This window comes from Coregonus clupeaformis, chromosome 16 (genome assembly GCF_020615455.1).
Source record: "Coregonus clupeaformis isolate EN_2021a chromosome 16, ASM2061545v1, whole genome shotgun sequence".
Lineage (NCBI taxonomy): Eukaryota > Metazoa > Chordata > Actinopteri > Salmoniformes > Salmonidae > Coregonus > Coregonus clupeaformis.
Genome location: NC_059207.1, coordinates 55930147 through 55955036, shown reverse-complemented (window position 1 = coordinate 55955036; position 24890 = coordinate 55930147). Strand labels below are relative to the sequence as shown.

Genomic DNA, 24890 nt, shown 5'->3' with positions numbered 1-24890 from the left:
TTCTGATTGAGAGGGGGTCAAATACTTATTTCCCTCATTAAAATGCAAATCAATTTATAACATTTTTGACATGCGTTTTTCTGGATGTTTTTGTTGTTATTCTGTCTCTCACTGTTCAAATAAACCTCTCATTAAAATTACGTACCAAATCAGCAGGGGATCAAATACGTTTTTCCCTCACTGTAGCTACTTTACTGGTGGCCAAATTTGACTGTAGGGTGTCAGCAAACATAATTAACATCCGTCAGTGCTGCTGTGAACCGCATCGCAAGAGACATGCCAAACAGGAGATGTATAAAACAAATTATATATATATAATTGATGCAATTTCAACGTTATTTGAGTTGCTTTGTGTATTACCAAATGTGTTTGAGACGATTTTACTGCAACACTGCTCAAAACATCCAAGTTGCTTGACATAGGGATTTCAAAGAGCTGTCAGTCACGATGAGCTCATGAATATAAGCTCCCCGCCACTCAGTCTGTCTTTTTAAACTTCCTAGTAGTTAGTCATGAGAGAAAAAGTACTTTTCAGAATGACTGTTTACCTTTAAAGATTATAGTTATTTTTATTTTATCTCATAGTATTGCATCCCATGGACAACAAGGACCTACCATGGGACAGAAACAGATTGAAGGTCATTGCTCCTGCTTTGATTCTCCAGCACAGGGCTGCACTATGGATGAGCATAAAGGACTATAAAGATCATGTGTGGCCGGTGATATCACATTTGATATGTATACTCATGATTTATTGCTCAATATAGCAATGTTTTTGAACTGACCACAACCAAGGAGCACAAAATACATTCCATCATTCATCTTCTCCTTATGCAGAGCTAACACCCCTCTTCTTTGTATATTATTATGCATATAAGTCACATATCAAGAATATACTTTAGGATTTCTCAGTGATATGCTAATATCAATCCATCACGTCTGAGCTGTTTGTTTTTCATTGGCAGTAAGATACATTATGATGATCATCATGGGGTGCTCAGTGAAGTTAATAGTCCACAGTATGTCGATAAGAACAGTTCCCCAAAAAACGACTTTTACAATACGAGCATGTAGTCTACAAACAGCCCTTATGTTCATGCAGAACTGTGAAACTTTTTTTGTTGTTTATTTGGTACACAGTACAGATGTAAAAACTCATTCTCCATTCCCTGCCCTGACCCCTAAACTTTGACCCTTAACCTGACACCTTGACCTCGACCCCAACTTCATTAACAAAAGTGGTCACAGTTGGCCATACGTGAATTAAAACACACCTATGTTTGTTACACAGTCATATGGATATACACTTATAATAACTTCTACAAATGTTTCAAGAGACGACTGGTTAAATCCATGCACTTCATGCACAGATGATGGTCATCCTCCAGACCACCGTAGTAGGGTCTCAATGGGTTCCATTCAGAAAGGAGTTTAAGGAGCAAGTTGAGAAATATGCCCATGAAGTCAATTGGATGAGAGCCATGTATGCCTTTTCTTTAAGTTTATTTTAATGGTGGTTTGATTGTCTGTTGTTTTTGTCATTGTTGTGGTCATGGTTGTGGTTGTCCAGGTGTCTTACAGTAGTCTCTTCCAGAGAGTCAGGAGGCCATAGCTGTCCCCGTCTACTTCATGCCGCTCCGCAGCACCTGATTGGCTGCGATAAGCATGACGCTGATGATGAAAGCGATGGCGAATGCACATATCAGGCTCTTGCGTACACACGTCTGCTTGACTTGCTGCGTTGGACTAGCTGCTTGACAGGGAAGGCGGCAAGAGGATAAGGAAGGTATTTTAGAGGAAAAGAGATACATATAATGCAACTACCTCCGGCTTACGCATTTTCCCACCACGTCAACTTTGCACATCTCTCACCTGTTACTCCTTCTCAGTTAATCTATATGCCTGTCTCAGAAAACAATTATACACAAAGTGTATTATAGTGTGTACAAGAAGTCTCTTACGATCTATATCCACCTGAGACACATGTTAAAGTGTGTATTATACAGTGTGAACTATAAAGTGTCTACTACAAAGTGTGAACTATAAGGTCCCTTACTGTCTATATCCACCTGGCAGGCCCCTGGGTTCTCTATATGGCTCTCCTCGGTCATGATGATGTTCTCGATGTCCTTCATGGTTAGGTGGTCGCAGAACGTATCGTAGAGCAGCCTCTTCAGCTCCTCCACTGTCAGCTTCTGCATGTCAGTCTGGACACGCGCACACACGCACAGACAAACAGGAACTGATGTCACTACGGTGGATATACTGTTCCAAGGTTGATTTGATGTTTTTCACCCCAATGGATATGGTTAAGATTTGGGAATGGTAAGCTGATCCTGGACTTTCTAGCCTGAGAGAACAACACAACACTGCCCATTGATGCGTGTGACATATTGAATGACTGTCTTGACTTGGGAACATTCACTTCCAAACACACACTACAACGTGTGTGTGTTCTAAATTGAACATAAAACACTGCTTAGGCATAGACAAGGGAAGCCAGAATCTGTCTCTACATACTTGGTAACTCCTATTACTATCAATATGGGAGGGTCATTATCTGAGAAACTGTCATAGAATCAACACCTGATTACATCTACATGGATTTCACTTCATTCGATAATAAGACGAGTGTATAAAAGGGGTGGCACTGTCCTATTAACCATCCACCGAATCTGGCAATTACTTATTTTTTTGTTCCAAGTCACAAATACCGTTTTCATTTATTGCATTTATTGCATTTATTTGCAGAAAATGACAACTGGTCAAAATAACAAAAAAAGATGCAGTGTTGTCAGACCTCGAATAATGCAATGAAAATAAGTTCATGTTCATTTTTAAACAACACAATAATAATGTTTTAACTTAGGAAGAGTTCAGAAATCAATATTCGGTGGAATAACCCTGATTTTCAATCGCAGCTTTCATGCGTCTTGGCATGCTCTCCACCAGGCTTTCACATTGATGTTGGGTGACTTTATGCCACTCCTGGCGCAAAAATTCAAGCAGCTCGGCTTTGTTTGATGGCTTGTGACCATCCATCTTCCTCTTGATCACATTCCAGAAGTTTTCAATGGGTTTCAGGTCTGGAGATTGGGCTGGCCATGACAGGGTCTTGATCTGGTGGTCCTCCATCCACACCTTGATTGACCTGGCTGTGTGGCATGGTGCATTGTCCTGGGGAACAATGTCAGAGCAAAAGGAAGCACATTTTCTTCCAGGACAACCTTGTACGTGGCTTGATTCATGCCCGATTCCAGCCTTGCTGAAGCACCCCCAGATCATCACAGATCCTCTACCAAATTTGACAGTGGGTGCAAGACACTGTGTCTTGTAGGCCTCTCCAGGTCTCCGTCTAACCATTAGATGACGAGGTGTTGGGCAAAGCTGAAAATTGGACTCGTCAGAGAAGATGACCTTACTCCAGTCCTCTACGGTCCAATCCTTATGGTCTTTTGCAAACCTCAGCCTGGCTCTTCTTTGATTCTCATTGATGAAGGGCTTTTTTCTAGCGTTGCACGACTTCAGCCCTGCCCCTAGGAGCCTGTTTCGAACCGTCCTCGCCGTGCACTTCACCCCAGCTGTCGTTTGCCATTCTTTTTGTAGGTCACTTGATGTCATCCTACGGTTGTTGAGTGACATTCAAATTAGTTGGCGGTCATCCCGGTCAGTAGAGAGTCGTTTTCGCCCTCTGCCGGTCTGTAGCTTTGTTGTCCCCAATGTCTGCTGCTTGACTTTGTTCTTATGAACCGCCGTCTTTGAAATTGTAAGGATGGAAGCAACCTGACGCTCACTGTATCCCTCTGCCAGTAAAGCAAGAATTGAACCCTTCATTTCCTCATTCAAAACTTTCCTTTTCAACTCTTTTGGCATGGTCAATAGTTATTTTTTGATTAATATTACTTTTGAGGTACTATTAGCACTGTTTTTGCCATACAGCTGGTCCTATTGCAAGAGGATAGTGATGACCACAGCAGTGGTTTTTATACTTTTCTTCGTTAAATAAGATTTGGTTCATGTGATCACCTAATCAGTACCTAAATCAGTAGAATGAGGTGTGCCTGTGTTGGAATTCAATAGAAACTGGAATGTAATGGCTGTCATACATGTAGAGATGCTGATTTAAGAAAAATTTGCAGTGGTCTCTTAATTTTTTCCACAGCTGTATATATATAGTTGAAGTCGGAAGTTTACATACACTTAGGTTGGAGTCATTAAAACTCATTTTTCAACCACTCCACAAATTTCTTGTTAACAAACTATAGTTTTGGCAAGTCGGTGAGGACTTCTACTTTGTGCATGACACAAGTCATTTTTGCAACAATTGTTTACAGACAGATTATTTCACTTATGATTCACTGTATCACAATGTCAGTGGGTCAGAAGTATACATACACTAAGTTGACTGTGCTTTTAAACAGCTTGGATAATTCCAGAAAATGATATTATGGCATTAGAAGCTTCTGATAGACTAATTGACATCATTTGAGTCAATTGGAGGTGTACCTGTGGATGTATTTCAAGCATACCTTCAAACTCACTGCCTCTTTGCGTGACATCATGGAAAAATGAAAAGAAATCAGCCAAGACCTCAGAAAAAAAAATGGTAGACCTCCACAAGTCTGGTTCATCCTTGGGAGAAATGTCCAAACGCCTGAAGGTTCCACATTCATCTGTACAAACAATAGTATGCAAGTATAAACACCATGGGACCACGCAGCCATCATACCGCTCAGGAAGGAGACGCGTTCTGTCTCCCAGATATGAACGTACTTTGGTACGAAAAGTGCAAGTCCCAGAACAACAGCAAAGGACCTTGTGAAGATGCTGGAGGAAACAGGTACAAAAGTATCTACATCCACAGTAAAACAAGTCCAAAACGGCATAACCTGAAAGGCCGCTCAGCAAGGAAGAAGCCACTGCTCCAAAACCGCCATAAAAAAGCCAGACTACGGTTTGCAACTGCACATGGGGACAAAGATCGTACTTTTTTGAGAAATGTCCTCTGAATTTAGAATTGTTTGTCCATAATGACCATCATTATGTTTGGAGGAAAAAGGGGGTACCTTGCAAGCCGAAGAACACCATCCCAACCGTGAAGCACGGGGGTGGCAGCATCATGCTGTGGGGGTGCTTTGCTGCAGGAGGGTCTGGTGCACTTCACAAAATAGATGGCATCATGAGGAAGGAAAATTATGTGGATATATTGAAGCAACATCTCAAGACATCAGTCAGGAAGTTAAACCTTGGTCGCAAATGGGTCTTCCAAATGGACAATGACCCCAAGCATACTTCCAAAGTTGTGGCAAAATGGCTTAAGGACAACAAAGTTAAGGTATTGGAGTGGCCATCACAAAGCCCTGACCTCAATCCTATAGAAAATGTGTGGGCCGAAATGAAAAAGCGTGTGCGAGCAAGGAGGCCTACAAACCTGACTCAGTTACACCAGCTCTGTCAGGAGGAATGGGCCAAAATTCACCCAACTTATTGTGGGAAGCTTGTGGAAGGCTACCTGAAACGTTTGACCCAAGTTAAACAATTTAAAGGCAATGCTACCAAATACTAATTGAGTGTATGTAAACTTCTGACCCACTGGGAATGTGATGAAAGAAATAAAAGCTGAAATAAATCATTCTCTCTACTATTATTCTGACATTTCACATTCTTAAAATAAAGTGGTTATCCTAACTGACCTAAGACAGGGAATTTTTACTAGGATTAAATGTCAGGAATTGTGAAAAACTGAGTTTAAATGTATTTGGCTAAGGTGTATGTAAACATCCGACTTCAACTGTACATATCCTTTTTTAAAAATATATTTCCCTTTATTACTTTCCAACCCTACCACCCCTTCCCTAATTGGAGTAAACTAGTGAACAACAACGCTTCAGCCTCTACTTCCAGCTTATACATACTATATACATTTTATGGACACAGTCAATTTTACAATAATTATATTTAGTTTGTTTTTACTCCTGAACTTCCTCTACCCTCAACCTCTCCGATCATTTTTATGATGTCCTTCCGGTTTGCTTCTTTATGCCATATCTTTCTAACTGTGCTCTTTCACAAAAGCTCTCAACCTATAACCTATATACTTATTATGGACCCAGTATGCTTTGCATTAGTTATCTTGTTATTAGTTATTGTTAGTTGTTATTAGTCCTATCCTTCACAAAGACTTATCTAAACGTGATAGATACATTATTTGATAGACAGATGACAGCTATAGCGAAGCATCATGATCACCCAGAAGCCTTTGCTTCAGCTTGTCAGTGGTAATAAGCAGGAGAGAAGCGGGTAATGATTATTTACCTTCCAGAACACGGAGTCAAAGTCGGTTCCATGAAACTTGTCAGGCATTCCGGCTGCTGTCAGCTTGGGTCCCAGGAGAGTGACAAACTCCTCAAAATCCACCTGACCATCACCTGTTGAAGACAGGAAGTTGATGACATCTGTTATGCTAGTGTGTGTGTGTCTGCGTGTAAGCATGAATGCGTGTATGCGTGCCTATGTGGGTGCCTGTGTGTGTGCCTGTGTGCGTGCCCTGCGTATGTTTGTCGATGTGAGTGTCTCACCATCCATGTCCAGTCTCTGTATGATGACCTCCAGCTCCACCTCGTTGGGCATGTATCCCAGGGACCTCATGGCCATGCCTAGCTCCTGCTTGGAGATAAAGCCATTCCCATCACGGTCAAACACCTTGAACGCCTCGCGGATCTCTGCAGAGAAGACAAATACGAAGGAGTGTATGAAACCAGCCTACCTGTGCCATGCGCCTAAGCAATCAATCAATCAATCAATGTCTGGTTGTGCGTGTGTGTTTGGTGGGTGGATCTTAATTGCACAAAGCCTATTATTTGGCAGGGAATAGTATTTTTATTGATTCTACACATCACTTTGCTCAAGCTGATACCCTCCAACTGAGTTGTAAATTGTAGCAATTTTTTGGTTGCAAACGGCCTATGTCACATTGATATTAGTCAGAAACATTTATTCCAGTGCCAATTTTTACAAAGAAAGTGTAAGTATAATAATTCTGGTCATAAAGGCTCAATCCCAATAACTCCCTGTAGCCCTCCCCCCTTTTGCGCAATCCCATGAGCCCCATCGAGTCATAGTGTTATCCCAAATCAACTTTGCGTAGTGCCTTTTCATCCCTCTAGTTGGCCCTCCAAACGAAGCGAATCGAGATGCAGACTTTCAATTGAATGTTTCCCAGAACTCCAATGAAGCTCTGTGACCCAACCCTGGAGAGTTGCTTGAAGAATAACGGATGAGAAAAATACTAGGATTTAAGCAAAATGTAAGGAATTATAATTTTATAACAAATCAAGTAAAACATTTACAGTTAACAGGAATATTTTAGCTGTAGAGACAAATTATGATGCATATTTTTTTGTCATAAAGTTAATTTACAAAAATCACAATTTAACAAGCTATCTGACTAGCTAACATTGGCCAGCTAGCTATACATTTAGCTTGCTATATGGGCGTTTCACATTTGTATGAATTGTAATTTGTCTTGTTTAATGTTTTAGGAACTCCTGAGCAAACCAGAAAACCAGGCTGTCATCTTGTGAAACCAAGTGGAAGTAAAGAATCTAGCTAAAGCATTTAACGTTACTGCAAATTGAATGAACAATTTTGTAAACTTGCCTTGCTGTTCAAAAAAAATTATATACGTCCACTTGTCACTGTTCTTTATTGTAGTAGCGTTAATGTTAGAGATTGAAGATATTTGTCATGCAATGCAGCTGAATTAACATAACTAGCTAACTATTTTCTTGCTTATTGTGTAGTAGACTATAAAAATACCTGTATTCCTATGGATGCGTAGCTATGTAGCCGATCTGTGTATAGACCTTAAAACGTTTGGAATAAATATTAGTTCAGAATAGGGGTTTTCATTTTGTATTGTTCCACTGATTAATCATCAATCCCCAAGAAATTGCAGAAAACATGTGAAGGAAATGCGACTGTTCCATTTCAAACCGCAAACTGTTGGGATTGAGCCAAAGTCAGAGTTTTATGAGATTTGTGTAACTGAAGATATCACGATTTACATGAGAGTTGGGTTTGGATAACAATCATGCCCACTTATCCACTAACACTGGATTGTAACACCTAGGGAAAACTGTCATGCAGCTGAGCTGATTGCACTCTATCCAATCATAGCAGCGAACCTCCAGACAGTGAGATAGACCTGCCCATTACAAAACGCCTCAGACTCTGACATGTTTACATAAGACATGTTTACAACGCCAATGTTATGTTGAAAGAACACTTGGCCACTTATTGATGTGTTTGACAGTGATTACTCAAATCTGCCACTGTTTTGGTCATAATGAGAATTGAGACGATGCGCACTTGCATCCCAACTGCCACTTGTCAATATTCAACAATTCTAAACCTGTACACGAGCATCTTGTGTCCCGCCACAACTTGTTTTGTAACATGATTCGATATAAAACACTGCCAGACAGAAACACACTCTGGTAATAGATAGTGAGAAAGTTGTAAACGCGAAACGTCACCGAAACACACAAGTCGCCACTCGCCAGTGACTTGATAGCTGATTTAGCTAATATTGTCTGTCTGCCCAATGTGTCTGCTAGCTACTACTAGCTAGCTTCATTGACAACAGTGGTGTAAAGTACTTAAGTATAAATACTGTAAAGTACTACTTTAGTCGTTTTTTGAGGTATCTGTACTTTACTATTTATATTTCTTTGATCATTTTTACTTCACTACATTCCTAAATAAAATAATGTACACAGAACAAAAATATAAATGCAACAGGCAACAATTTCAAAGGTTTTACTGAGTTACAGTTCATACGTGTAAGGAAATCAGTCAATTTAAATAAAATCATTAGGCCCTAATCTGTGGATTTCACATGACTGGGAATACAGATATGCATCTGTTGGTCACAGATACCTAAAAAAAAAAAAAAAAACGGTCAGTATCTGGTGTGACCACCATTTGCCTCATGCAGTGCGACACATCTCCTTCGCATAGAGTTGATCAGGCTGTTGATTGTGGCCTGTGGAATGTTGTCCCACTCCTCTTCAATGGCTGTGCGAAGTTGCTGGATATTGGCGGGAACTGGAACACGCTGTCGTACATGTCAATCCAGAGCATCTCAACATGCTCAATGGGTGACATATCTGTTGAGTATGCAGGCCATGGAAGAACTGGGACATTTTCAGCTTCCAGGAGCTGTGTACAGATCCTTGTGACATGGGGCCGTGCATTACCATGCTGAAACATGATGGGATGGCTTTGGCTGAATGGCACGACAATGGGCCTCAGGATCTCGACACGGCATCTCTGTGCATTCAAATTGCCATTGATAAAATGCAATTGTGTTCGTTGTCCGTAGCTTATGCCTGCCCATACCATAACCCCTTCGCCACCATGGGTCACTCTGTTCACAACGTTGACGTCAGCAAACCGCTTGCCCACACGCCGCCATATACGCTGTCTGCCATGTACAGTTGAAACAAGGATTCATTCCTGAAGAATACACTTCTCCAGTGTGCCAGTGGCCATCGAAGGTGAGCATTTGCCCACTGAAGTCGGTTATGACTCTGAACTGCTGTCCTTTCAAGACCCTGGTGAGGACGACGAGCACGCAGATGAGCTTCCCTGATACGGTTTCTGAAAGTTTGTACAGAAATTATTTGGTTGTGAAAATCCACAGTTTCATCAGCTGTCCGGGTGGCTGGTCTCAAGACGATCCCGCAGGTGAAAAAGCTGGATGTGGAGGTCCTAGGCTGAAGTGGTTACATGTGGTCTGGGGTTGGTTGGACGTACTGCCAAATTCTCTAAAACGACGATATAGGCAGCTTTTGGTAGAGAAATAAACATTACATTCACTGGCAACAGCTCTTGTGGACATTCCTGCAGTCAGCATGCCAATTGCACGCTCCCTCAAAACTTCCGACATTTGTGGCATTGTGTTGTGTGACAAAACATTTTTGAGTGGCCTTTTATTGTCCCCAGCACAAGGTGCACCTGTGTGATGATCATGCTGTTTAGCTTCCTGATGTGCCACACCTGTCAGGTGGATGGATTATCTTGGCAAATGAGAAATGCTCACTAACAAGGATGTAAACAAATTTGTGCACATTGAGAAATAAGCTTTTTGTGCGTATGGAACATTTCTGTTAACATGTTGCGTTTATATTTTTGTTCAGTATACTTTTTACTCCATACATTTTCCCTGACACCCAAAAGTATTCATTACATTTTGAATGCTTAGCAGGACAGGAACATTTTCCAATTCACGCACTTATCAAGAGAACGTCCCTGGCCATCCATACTGCCTCAGATCTGGCGGACTCACTAAACACACATGCTTCATTTGTAAAGCCCCTGGCAATCAGTAAAAAAAATATATATATATTGATACTTAAGTATATTTTAGCAATTACATTTACTTTATACACTTAGTATATTTAAAAACAAGTACTTTTAGAATGTTAGTCAAGTAGTATTTTACTGGGTGACTTTCACTTTTACTTGAGTCATTTTCTATTTAGGTATCTTTAATTTTACTAAAGTATGACAATTGGGTACTTTTTCCACCACTGATTGACAAACGCAGAGATGGAACAGCTATCTAACTAGCTAGCTAGTGATGTTGGGCACTGATAAACAGCGTGTAGCAGCTTGTGCTTCATTTACGATAGATTGACAGCTTGCTGATGATGAAGTTGTAGACATTCTCAGAATATCCGCCAGACTGCACGAATACATCCTGGTTGTCGTAGATTATGCTACCAAGTTCCAAGAGGCCATACGCCTTCGCAACATGTCGTCAAAGGGAATCGCCAAGGAATTGTTCATGCTGTTTTCCCGGGTGGGCCTTCCCAAGACGATACTGACCGAAAAGGGAACCCTGTTAATGTCCCCGTTGATGAAGGACCTGTGTCGGTTAAACCAGGTTCAACAGATATGCACAAGCATATTTCACCCACAGACAGACGGTTTGTGTGAACACCTGAACAAGATGATTAAAAGCATGTTGAGAAGACTTGTGTCCAGTGACGGGAAAAACTGGGACATGCTTCTGTCCCACTTAATGTTCGCCCTGTGAGAAGCACCACAGGCGTCCACAGGGTTTTCCCCGTTCGAATTGCTGTACGGCAGACCATGTCGATGGATCCTCGACTTAGCCAAGGAGACCTGGGAGGCCCAACCCTGCCCAACATGTTACCCTGATGCGGGACCGACTGTCGGCAATCTGGCCCATAGTAAAGGAGCATATGGAGAAGACGCAACAGACTCAAGTCCAAGCCTACGATAAGTCGCCGTGGGAGAGAAAGTGATGGTACTCGTGCCCACAGCCAAACACCGCTTGCTGGCGCAGTGGAGGGGGCCCTACGAGGTAACGGAGAGGGTCTCACCTGTCAATTACCGCATCAAGCAACCTGACAGGAGGAAGAAGGACCAACTCTATGATGTCAACCTGCTGAAGAAGTACCATGAAAGAGAGGAGGGTGTGGCTTTGATGGCAGTGGAGGACGAGGGAAAAAAGGAGGCCCCTCTACATGTACGCCATGGCCGAAATCTCCTGCCGGAGCAGTCGAGACAGCTAGACAAGCTGATTATGCAATTCGGCAGGGTATTCTCTTCCTCCCCAGGACAAACAGAGGTCCTGTTTCACATTATCCACACCGAGCCAGGCAAAAAGGTGCATATCCGGCCATACCGGATTCCCAAGGCCCGCCGAGCCATCGCTAAGAATGAGGTAAGTGAGATGCTGAGGATGAGGGTGATCGAACCATCTATGAGTGAGTGGTCCAGCCCCATAGTCCTGGCCCCCAAACAACGACTTTAGGGTCTTAAACGCCATCTCTATGTTCGACGCATATCCCATGCCCCACGTGGATGAACTTTTGGAGCGCTTGGGAAAGGCCAAGTTCATCACCACCCTGGATCTGACGAAGGGATATTGGCAAGTGCCGGTGGCTCCAGAGGACCGCCCAAAGACTGCCTTCGCCACACCAGAGGGGCTTTTTCAGTATGTGAGGATGCCCTTCAGACTGCATGGAGCAGCGGCGACTTTCCAACGCCTCATGGATGCCATTTTACGGCCCCATCAAGAGTACGCTGTGGCGTACATAGACGATGTGGTCATCCACAGCGAGGACTGGGATAGCCACCTCCGGCGACTGCGGGCAGTGCTCGTGAACTTGGAGGCTACAGGGCTAACAGCCAATCCAAAAAAATGCTACCTGGGTCTTTCCGAAGCGGAATACTGGGATACACCGTGGGGAACGGACAAATACGTCCACGGGCAAAAAAGACCAGGGTTATTCGGGACTGGCCTCGGCCCCAGACGAAGCCGGACATCCAAGCCTTCTTGGGAATAACGGGATATTATCGTCGTTTTATCCCTGGATATGCCACCATTGCCACCCCCCTCACAAATCTCATCAAGAAAAACCTGCCAAACCATGTAGTGTGGAAGGAGGAGATGGAAAACGCCTTCCAGTCACTAAAAGATAGCCTGTGCTCTGATCCCATCCTGCAGGCTCCCGACTTCTCCCGAGAGTTCATTGTGCAGGTAGATGCCTCGGATACGGGGCTCGGGCCGTCCTGGCTCAGGGTGAAGGCGAAGCCGAGAGGCCTATTCTCTTCATAAGTAGGAAGCTCAGTGACTGGGAACAGAGAGATGCTACCGTAGAGAAAGAGGCCCTAGCCATTAAGTGGGCCCTCGATTATCTCCGGTACTACCTACTCGGGCGTAGGTTCGCCCTCGTTACTGACCACACTCCCCTCACGTGGATGGCCGGTAAGAGAAACAATAACAACAGAATAGCCAGATGGTTTCTTGCATTACAACCATTCTCTTTCCATGTCATCCACAGGGCTGGATTGAGGAACGGGAATGCGGACGCACTGTCCCGACACGACCAAGTCGATGCGTCTGGCACCCGGCCCTCCGGTCCGGTCCCGGCAATTCCTTTGCCCACTGATAGTTGCCCAACCTGGCATGTGAGTAGAGGGGATCAGAGGCAGTTAAGCACACCTTTCGGCACTAATCACCTATTCTCTTCCTCCTACATAAGATATGGTAGAACCAGTAGTACGGGAGAGCTCGGTGGAAAAAGGACGTGTTGATTCTCCAAATGGATTACTTACCTGACAGACGACAGAAGAAAGGAACGGACTACCTCTTGGGAATGGCATACACTGATTCTCACCACCCCAAGAAATAAGCTCTCCACAAACGACTAGTTAAGACGATGACACACCCATGATTTATGTTATAGTTAAAAGTTACTCACCTTGATGTCTTTATTCATGTAAAGAAGAAGATGTGTGTTATTCTTTTGAGATCATCCTTGATTGTGTGGGCATGTTAGAGAACTTTGTTCTATGTCAAAAAACCTGCTCCCGACTCGTTTATTCCACCTTTCCGCTTTAGAGCAACCAACAGAATACTTGGTCCGCTCACAATGTAAAATTGCGCGACATAGACCTCTTCGGCAAAAACTTCCAAATTAATTACAGATTTCTTGATTAATCTTTTATTAATTCTGACTATTTTGAGGAAGTGGTAGTGGCTAAGTTGTTGCTACCGTGACTCAAGAGGGACAAACAAAAGTAATTGCCAGGGTACAATAAAGCGAACATATCACACCCACATCGAACCACACCCCCAAGACTCAAATCTAATTTTGAGCAGCAGAATTGGTGAGTTCAGCCGGTCTTTGAAGGGGAGAGTCAATGAAACCAACAATGGAAGTATATTGTAGCAAATTCAGGGGGTAGACCTGGATTCAAACCCTGGTCCAGTGACTGTCAAGCCAACACCTTAACCGTTACACCAAGAGGACTCAGCATATTAGCATTGTCAATTGTCATGAATGTAAACAGCTAAACCGATGTAAGCAGTGCTGCACTGCAAGCTGAAACTTCCTAAAAAACATTTCAAACTAAATTTGGTAATGTTGATACTCGAAAAGAACCTGACCATGTTTTCTTCCCCATAAGAATTGTGTTATTTTTGCAGTTATTAGTATTTTTCCCATGCTCTGATAGTTCCATCAAGCCACCAGTGAGTTTGTTCACAGCTCTGTTCCCGGTTTCCCAAAGCATCTTAAGGCTAAGTTCAGAAGGTGCGTTTGGGAAACCGGACCCTGGTAATCAGTCCGCACCCTTCAAGGGGTTGGCTTGACAGCTGCTGGATCCAGGTTTGTGTCCCGGTCGAGGCTACCCCCGAATTCGCTACAATATACTTCCATGGTTGGTTTCATTGACTCTCCCATTTAACTGCCCCTAATTGAACCATTTGTTGATACAGCTTCTGAGTCCGTTGGAGAGGATAATCTTGAGAAAAGTGAGGTGTAGATGTAGATTATAGTCACTGATCTATAAATAGTATTCCCTGCCAAATAATAGGCTTTGCATGATTAAGATTAGCAGAGCTAGGCCTCCCCTGGCATAGCGATCCCCACACCAAACACCCAAACCAGACATTGATTGATTGGAGATAGCTTGTGTCATTTCTTAGGATTTTCTACCTGCAGTAAACCTAGTAGATAATGCTGGAAATACCGGTAAAAGCTAAGTGCCTCAAATAAGTCAAAAATGCATGGCCCTAGTTAGGCCGTCTATATATAGTTGCTTCTGGACAAAAATGTCTGACAGACACATTATTAGAGGAAATGTTTGCTTTTCCATTGTACTTTAATCAAATCTAAAGCATACTGACCAGGTCCAGCTTTAAAATACTTCCCCCACATCTGGAAAAGCTCCAAAGCCCCTTTCCTTATTAGTGACAGTCATATAGGAAAAATCCACTTGTCAAGTCATAATGTCAAATGACTGATCATAAAATATGTAGCATAAAGGATACCGGTTTAGGGGATGTATCTCTCTAGATACAGTAGATGATAAGTAGATCTACTGTAGGATGAATCTGCTCTAGTAGCTACTCTGTTTGCATTCAGGGTCAGATTGCTTGCTCTTACTTAGATCCATGGTTGATACGTCTTCAATACTTACCAGTGTGGCAGATTAATCTGATATCATGACAACATACAGTACCAGTCCAACGTTTGGACACACCTACTCATTCAAGGGTTTTCCTAATTTTTACAATTTTCTACATTGTAGAATAGTAGTGAAGACATCAAAACTATGAAATAACACATATGGAATCATGTAGTAACCAAAAAAGTGTTAAACAAATCCAAATATATTTTATATTTGAGATTCTTCAATTTAGACACCCTTTGCCTTGATGACAGCTTTGCACACTCTTGGCATTCTCTCAACCAGCTTCATGAGGTAGTCACCTGGAATGCATTTCAATTAAAAGGTATGCCTTGTTAAAAAGTTCATTTGTGGAATATCTTTCCTTCTTAATGTGTTTGAGCCAATCAGTTGTGTTGTGACAAGGTAGGGGTGGTATACAGAAGATAGCCCTATTTGGTAAAAGACCAAGTCCATATTATGGCAAGAACAGCTCAAATAAGCAAAGAGAAACGACAGTCCATCATTACTTTAAGACATGAAGGTCAGTCAATACAGAACATTTCAAGAACTTTGAACGTTTCTTGAAGTGCCGTCGCAAAAACCATCAAGCGCTATGATGAAACTGGCTCTCATGAGGACCGTCACAGGAAAGGAAGACCCAGAGTTACCTCTGCTGCAGAGGATAAGTTCCTTAGAGTTACCAGCCTCAGAAATGGACATTAGACCGGTGGAAATCTGTCCTTTGGTCTGGAGTCCAAATTGGAGATTTTTGGTTCCAACCGCCGTGTCTTTGTGAGACGCAGAGTAGGTGAACGGATGATCTCTGCATGTGTAGTTCCCACCGTGAAGCATGGAGGAGGAGGTGTGATGGTGTGGGGGTGCTTTGCTGGTGACACTGTCTGTGATTTATTTATAATTCAAGGGACACTTAACCAGCATGGCTACCACAGCATTCTGCAGCGATACACCATCCCATCTGGTTTGGGCTTAGTGGGACTATCATTTGTTTTTCAACAGGACAATGACCCAACACACCTCCAGGCTGTGTAAGGGCTATTTTACCAAGGAGTGATGGAGTGCTGCATCAGAAAAGCTGGTATCCACAATCACCCGACCTCTAACCAATTGAGATGGTTTGGGATGAGTTGGACCTCAGAGTGAAGGAAAAGCTGCCAACAAGTGCTCAGCATATGTGGGAACTCCTTCAAGACTGTTGGAAAAGCATTCCAGGTGAAGCTGGTTGAGAGAATGCCAAGAGTGTGCAAAGCTGTCATCAAGGCAAAGGGTGGCTACTTTGCAGAATCTCAAATATAAAAAATATTTAGTTTTTTTTTACACTTTTATATTACTACGTCATTCCATATGTGTTATTGTATAGTTTTGATGTCTTCACTATTATTCTACAAGGTAGAAAATAGTAAAAAATAAAGAAAAACCCTTGAAATAATAGGTGTGTCCAAACTTTTGACTGGTACTGTACATACAGAGCTAACATTCATCACTTATACGCTCAACATTCATGCAATAGGTTTCCATAACACATCAAAATATACACTGAGTATACAAAGCATTAAGGACACCTGTTGTTTCCATGACATGGACTGACCAGGTGAATCCAGGTGAAAGCTATGATGACATATTGATGTCACCTGTTAAATCCACTTCCATCTGTGTAGATTGAGGGAAGGAGACAGGTTAGATAAAGATTTTTAAGCCTTGAGACAATGAGACATGGATGTGTATGTGTTCCATTCAGAGGGTGAATGGGCAAGACAAAATATTTAAGTGCCTATGAACGGGATATGGTAGTAAGTGCCAGGCGCACCGGTTTGAGTGCGTCAAGAACTGCAATGCTGCTGGGTTTTTCATGCTCAACAGTTTCCCGTGTGTATCAAGAATGGTCAACCACCCAAAGGACATCCAGCCAACTTGACACAACTGTGGGAAGCATTTGAATCAACATGGGCCAGCATCCCTGTGGAACGCATTCGACATCTTGTAGAGTCCATGCCTCAACGAATTGAGGCAGTTCTGAGAGCAAAAGGAGATGTAACTCAGTATTAGGTAGGTGTTCCTAATGTTTTGTACACTCAGTGTACGCTTACAGTATATAACTAACATCAATGCCATAGCTGGCAGCACAAGACATCTATTAACACACTGTAAACCCAAAAAGTACTATTTAATAATTGGATTAAGTTCTGTAAACATATAATATATGTGAAAACGTTGTAGTAACATATGTGTTTTAGGTTCCCATAACATGCACCTCACTTTTGTTTTCGTGATACTTATATTTTTTGTCAGATGAAATGTATCGGAGAGTTTATGTAAACAGGACTTCTGATTATTAGATTGACAGGCACACATATCTGTCAAGTTTGACCTTGATTACGTCTGACATCATATACGTACGTCGATGTTTAAAGGCACGCATGTGGCATCAAAATCTTTCCAACATGGCGGACGGTCCCTGCGACAGTGGATACTTTCTTAATGGTAAAAATGTATTAATGATTATTAACTGTATCGTGCGTGTATGATTTGTCGAACTCAAATGGATATCTGTCAAGCTAGCAATCTGGTTAACTGGCAAGTGCCAGGCAGGGCTAACATTAGCTAGTTAGCTAGGCGCCAGGTAGATTAGCTGGCTAGAGCTAGCTAGCTAGATAGTATGATTTGAAGATGCCGGTGGTGGGGAAGTAATGTTAGGTAGCGTTGATGATGCATAATCAGTTTAAAGTCATTAATGAAAGCTGGAAATTAAATGCAGGCAAGCAAAGCTCTGGAAGCATGTGAAGCATGAAGGTGACTGGAGTCAGATTTGTCTCTGCTGGAGTGGACTTCACCAAACGAATACACGAGCTACAAACAAACACAAGTGTGCACTGTCGCCTGAGGGTTCGCGCAGTAAGTTAATGACTTTGCTTCAATAGATAATAGTAGCTGTACATTTTAATGTTTGAACATTATTTGTGTGGTAGTGTTTCTTTGGAGAATATATCCATTGTCAAGATCTCTATCCCTATCCGAATTGTACAACGTGCCAAACACGTTATCTAGCTAGCTAACTCACCCACGCACTGTAAAAAAGCGTTGATGGATATCGTTAACTAGCTAGTTGCTTAAACATAAGGATTTTGGTGTCATATGTGATTTAAAAAATTCGGAAGCATATTTTGTCAAATGTGCTTATTAGCTACGCCATGTTTCCTGGTTATGTGCAACTATGTTGGCTTGCTAGCTATGCTACTTGTCTAGCTTGCTAGCTGAGGTAGCTAGCTAGCTACCTCATTTGGCGCATGTCTGCAATTGCTGAGTGCAATGTGACAGGTGCACAAAATGGCGCAGCCTAAGCTTGATTCAATAGCATGCTGCCTAATTACAATGCAGTACTTAGATTTTTGAAAGTTAAAACGAATTCTGAATTAGTTATGTACTGTACTATTCAAATAACATATGCCTAACTTTGATATTTGGCTTGGGTGTGAAACATAAATCTAAAGTTATGAATATCATTTTCTGTAATTCTGTGAATGAACAGTAGTAGGCCTACATACTTTGACAGAAATATTAGGTTCCAACCCTAAGAATGTTACCACTACAAATTGTAATACTAATTCTTTATTGATACTTTCTCTCTACATGCCTAACTGAAGGATGTTGGTGCTCTAGACAGAAGGCGAGTAGTTTAAGGCAAGCTTAGGTTGAAATTACCTGAGATCGACAACATAACAGCATTTTGTGACTTCTTGAAATCGAAACATGATTAAATATTGTAAGTACAACAGTATTTTTCTAAGACCAACTTACGAAATGTTCTTCATTTTTAAAATTATAGGCCGCCAGAGTTTTACCTACAGTATGACTTCAGGAACAACATTTAGGATTATTCTGTTTATGTAGCCAATTAGTCATAACCAATTAGTGAACACCATTCCTTCTGCTTCCAGGTTGCTGATGATAACAGAATGGCTTGGAAAGGTAAGTTGTGTGCAACCCCATTTCACTCCAGAACACATTTACTAAAACACTATCGTCTAAAGCACAGTCATTTCTCAAGAGTGAGTCCACTGCCATGTCTCTATGAAGATTATGTTTGCACATTTCAGTCTTTTAACTGCCGTCTGTGTACAATCAAGCAACCTTTCTTTGAATCTGTACTCTACAGTCACCTTAGGGGACATTTAAAGAAGCATGAGATTGTGGCATGCCCATTTAAGAGTTGTGATTACCACACAAATGTGTACTTGTCATTTAATTCATACAAGAGTAGGACACACCAAGTGAGTGTTAGGTCACTGCTGCACAAGAAATCGTTGACCACTTAAATCAGATATTATCCTTGTCCCAACCATTAATCTAGGAGGCAATTAGCTAGGTATTTCAGAAGCATGACTACACTATTAGTGATGCTACGCTTAATGAAGTTTGTCGAGGTCATGGACAGTCATGTTCTTTCCAGTGCTACTGCTGAAGGTGCGCAGTTACCATCTTACAAGAGGAGAAAAACGTTTGCTGAGAGAAACTATCCCATGGTAATGCCGGTACAGTATGTTTTAGACTTCGACCAACCTGGACACACAATGGTGTATGTTCCAATATTTGAGATGATTCAAGGACTGTTTAAAAACACTGATATTCTAAGCAAGATCTCAGAACCAAATATTGAGCCAAGTCAATACATGTCCCACAAAGATGGTTCATATTTTCAAGAAAATGACTTATTCTCAACAGGAGAACTTAAACTGTCACTCCAGCTGTATATTGATGATTTAGAAATTGCTAACCCACTTCGCACATCCAGAAAAATGCACAAACTATCAGCAGTATACTGAGTCCTTGCCACTCTACCCAGTAAATATCGATCACTATACAGCGTGCCGTACTGTGTAAAGTGACAGACCTCCAAAAGTATGTTTACGCGGCTGTACTTGTACCATTATTACATGACATTCATTCTCTTTAACCATCTTTTGTGTTTCGGCTGACAATCTTTCTGCCCATTGATTGCGGGGGTTTCAAGAGTCTTTCAGAGCAGAGTATGTTTGCAGATTCTGTATGGCCACCAACAAACAGTTTCAGTCCAATGAAGTCAGAGAAGGAGAGTTTAGCCTGAGAACTAAAGCCAACCATGACATGAATGTACAAAATGTTGTGCAAAGTGATACTCTGAGCAGTCAGTTTGGTGTGAATGCGGATTGTGTCCTGCGTGAGTCACTGCAGTATTTCCACCCCATCACAAGTTTTCCACCAGATATACTTCATGATCTTTTGGAAGGTATTGTGCCCGTTGAGCTGTCTCTTTGCCTTAAAAGAGATGATTTGCCTTAAGTACTTCACTTTCAATAATTTAAACAGGAAGATAGCATCGTTCCCAAATCAGCACACAAGCAAAGTTGATAGACCACATCCCATTCCCAAGACATTCACCTCTAAAGGGACAATAGGGGGGAATGGACATAAGAATGCCACTCTCCTCAGATTACTTCCCAGAGGGTGATGGTTCATTGGCAGTTTTGATGGACTTGAAAGAAGTGGTAGAATTGGCGATGTGTCCAGCGTTTACAGATGAGATTATTGAGTATTTGCAGTGTAAAATTAGTGACCACAGACAGATTCTTAAAGAGACCTTCCCTGAGTATAGACTTCGCCCTAAACATCACTATGTCGCGCACTATCCCAACCTTATTAAGTGTTTTGGGCCCTTGGAGCACCTCTGGACTATGCGGTTTGAGAGCAAACATCGTTTCTTCAGAAGGGTTGTTCACGACACACAGAACTTTTGACCCCCAAGAGGTTCATTCGAGTGAGATAGAGTTGAAAGTTTTATGGTGAGTCATTATTTGTTTAATGAAGCCATTAGGTACCTAGTGTTACCATTTGTATTGTTTTGACATTCCAAGTGCAACCTCTCAATGTTGTATTCTTCCTCAGCAATGGCAGCTGCAGCTCCTCAAGCCATGATACTTCGCATTGTTGATGCTGACCATACAAGGAAGATAAACCTGAACTGTTGATGACTTGATAAAATTTGAGGTTGCAGTATGAAGACCCTGACTTTGATGGACAACTTACCTGCTTGATGGACATTGAGGAGTTGCCACAAAAGGCAACTCTGCACCTTTTAGTGGAAGGAGGAGATACAAGTTCTACAGATGACAGAAATACTTTCAGATGTGTCTTCCCCAGAGTGCCTCAGTAGGTGACCGCCAGACGTTTTTCCAGTCCATACTTTTGCATTAGAGGTAGAGTTGAAGCTTAGAGAAGGAAATGCTGCCTTTGAAAGGAATGGAAAATATCTTCCGTTGTCTAGAGACCAAAAACATGGCTTACCTAAATGGCCGAGACATAGGAAAGGCAGCTGAAGCGCTTGTTACGAAACACCCCTTTCTGAAAGAGGCAGGATCTGACACTGGGTAGAATGGATGGAAGAACAGCATCAAATTCAAGATGGGTAACTACAGAACCAAGTTGAGGAGAGCAGGATGCCAGGAGACCTCCGTAAACGCAGGAAAAAGAAGCAGAAGCAATCCAGAGAATGAAACATAAAGAGACCTAAGCGAGCTGAAGTTAACTTTCTGCCAAACTTCCCCCTTGGAGAGGACTCAGGGAGTCTTGAAACGCTGAGGCAGGATATGGTCCAAGAAGTTCAGAAGACGGAAAGGAACTTACCCCTGATTGATAGGAAGATACAGACCACATTCGCCCTGCGGAGCCAGGGTATAGTCACCAACACTCCACCAGTAAAGGACTTCCTTGATCCCTGGCCTGCTCTGTGCATGGAGTCGCAGGTAAAATTGCAATGCTGTTTTTACACAAATTTGACCTGCTTTAATATTAGTTATACTGAATGAAATTGTGATACTGTGTTCCAAACTTGTGATAACTTCTAAATACTGTCCTTTGTTGTCTGTCTATTCCAAATGTAGGTGTATGCAGAGATCCAGCGAATTACAAACCAGAACCTGCCAAACATAAGCTATGCTGAGATTGACCGTCACACCCCTCGGTTGATGACCTTGTTTAGACAGAGGGCATTGAAGACTGGAAGGACTGCTGACGCTTTGGTTGACATTCTGAGGTGTCATGATCTACAGGTAAGACAGAGGACTCTGATCATTAGGGAACAGCACATTGCACTGGAATCAGATCTTGGTCGAATGCAAATATCAACTACTTATTAAACCTTGCGCTTAGTCCTGGACTAAAATCTTTTTTAATGGAGATTCTCCATTGAGCTTGCTTTTTAGTCCAGGACTAGGCTTAATAAGTATTTAAAAGGCACCTGAGAGTTTGCCCTTTTGGGACTATTCCATTGGTTCCATTGTACCAGGTTCCCAATTAAACCAAGCTCAGCACATGTCACAAGTGATTTAAGGCTAAATATTCTATATATATATTTAAGGCCCCGTGTAGCTCAGTTGGTAGAGCATGGTGTTTGCAACGCCAGGGTTGTGGGTTCGTTTCCCACGGGGGGTGAGTATGAAAAAAAAAAAATGGACTCACTTAACTGTAAGTCGCTCTGGATAAGAGCGTCTACTAAATGACGTAAATGTTAAATGTATTCGAATCTTTCTCTGGTACCAGGTTAGATTAGTAAGCCTATGTCATAAAATTGACATGTATGTATCCCTTTAGGAACTACATGATGCCCACACAAGGTGTACGACTGTTCTCCGTGCTCTTCCTGTGTTGCTGCGCGAGGAAGTCTCCAGATTTCTGGTTATTTTTTATTATTATTCTGAGAGGATTAGATGGGTGAGTATGGTCTATCTAGCCAACCATAGATCAGAGTAGATCAGAGTAGATATATTGCTATATAACATGTCTGTCTATTATTCTCATCTGAAGTGCATTGTGTATTTCAGGTGGAGGATTCAGACGAGCAAGAGCTTGGTGACTCACTGGTAGCCCTGCTGACAATCGTTGGTGACAACACGGAAAATCCAGTCCACTATAATCCAGTCAAGATCTCTGTCGTCCTGGAGAGTGAAGTTGTGGTGACTGACCTCCCCAGACTGCCGGATGCTTTCCTGGTAATGTTTGGTCTGATCTATGCTCTACATCTCAGTTATCCAAAAGAACTGTCCAACACGTTTGAGTTCATTCAGAAAATCCTGCTAGGTTTAGAAGACCGGAAACTGAAGCCAAGGCTACAGGCTCTGAAGAATGATTTGATGATACATGTGTAGGCATTGACTAAATGCCTACCACAAGCTGATGACACTCTTTGTTTTTGTTTCAACATAACGAGACGTGGCTTAAGGTTGGAGTCTTATTTTTAAGATGACATTGTGTTGGATTCTGTAAGAAGTGTTATGCTGAGCTGCTAGAATACAGTACAAAAGATTGTCAGAGTATTTGGTTTGAAGTCGGAACAGAAAATCTTACAGGCCACCTACCACAAGTGCTTTACATGGGCTTTTCCCTAAACCATGCAGGTGGAATTTGCATAGAATTCTATTGTTGCGACTTAACTTTTTGTATAAAAACATACACTCCTGAGTCTTCACCTGTTTTTTTATAAGCTGTTTTATCAGCTAAAGCTGACATCTTTTGAGAAACTATCCCATGGTAATGCCAGTACAGTATGTTTTAGACATATAGCGGTGTATGTTCCAATACTTTAGATTCAAGAACTGTTTAATAACACTGATAACACAGCAAAATCTCAGAACCAAATACTGAGCCAAGTCACTACAAATACTGAGCCAAGTCACTACAAATAGTTTAGCCTGAGAACAAAAGCCAGCCATGACTTTAATCTACAAAATGTTGTGCAAAGTGCCACTGCAGTATTTCCACCCCATTGATGATCTTTCGGAAGGTATTGTGCCTGTTGAACTGTCTCAATTGATATTGGAATTTCAGTTTACTTAAAATAATAAGCTGTTTTCTAATCCCAAACTAACATAAAAATTATTATTTGTTGACATTGTTGATTTTTTTTATTGTTTAGGAAAGGAAGCCCAAAAGACACTTGCTCTTACCCCTTAATCATCATTACAGTAGCACCTCCACCAGGGTTTTGGTCAATTCCATTTCAATTCAGGAAGTAAACTGAAATTCCAGTTCTAATTTAATCTCATAGGAATTCATATTGAAATGTTTGTTTACTTCCTGAAAAGGAATTGACCCCAACCATGGTGGAAGTGCTACTGTAAAGTGTTCTCTTTAAAAGTGAACCTTTGCAGTATGTAGGCTAATCATTGTAGGTCATGGTGTATCTTAGATCTGCCATTTTAATAATAATATGCCATTTAGCAGACGCTTTTATCCAAAGCGACTTACAGTCATGCGTGCATACATTTTTGTGTATGGGTGGTCCCGGGGATTGAACCCACTACCTTGGCGTTACAAGCACCGTGCTCTACCAGTTGAGCTACAGAGGACCACCTTAACTTATTATTTCCTTGCTCAAATGCATTGAGATTACTTTTTCTAAGCGTATTGTCCACTGTTATTAACATGGCACTTGAATAGGCCTAGCACTCACAAGTTGATTTTGGGGCTTACATATGGGGCAATGTCTCAGTTGAGATCAGTGTCGGGTCAATTCCATTTTAAATTCAGGAAGGAAACTGAAATTCTAATATTTTCCTCAAAGGAGGCAATGAGGAAAATATAAGAATTTCAGTTTACTTACCAAATCGACTGAATTGAAAATGACTGACCCAAACCTGACCTCCACTGAGACGTTGCCACATTGACCCCAATCTGTGCTCTTTAATTGTGAACCTTGCACTATGTTCTCTAACATGTGAACCTTTTACTGTATTCTCTTTAAATGTACTTTGATCAGGAGTCTTTTTTTCTTCAGGAAATGTGTTATTGTTACTGCAATAATACATCCATATTATTCCTGGTTTAAAAGCATTCGTTTGTACATG

At 41.8% G+C, this 24890-nt stretch overlaps 1 protein-coding gene across 1 annotated transcript in view; it reads right to left on the bottom strand.

The window, feature by feature from the left end:
* Positions 1-228: 228 nt before the first annotated feature.
* LOC121584257 (calcium-binding protein 7) overlaps positions 229-24890 on the bottom strand; it is a 58566-nt gene continuing 33904 nt past the window's right edge. The window contains exons 2-5 of the mRNA XM_041900088.2: positions 6579-6722; positions 6316-6428; positions 2057-2207; positions 229-1750 (exon numbers count right to left, since the gene is read on the bottom strand). Coding sequence (XP_041756022.1) covers positions 1623-1750; positions 2057-2207; positions 6316-6428; positions 6579-6722 — 536 coding nt within the window. The 3' untranslated portion in view covers positions 229-1622. The remainder of the gene's footprint in view (positions 1751-2056; positions 2208-6315; positions 6429-6578; positions 6723-24890) is intronic.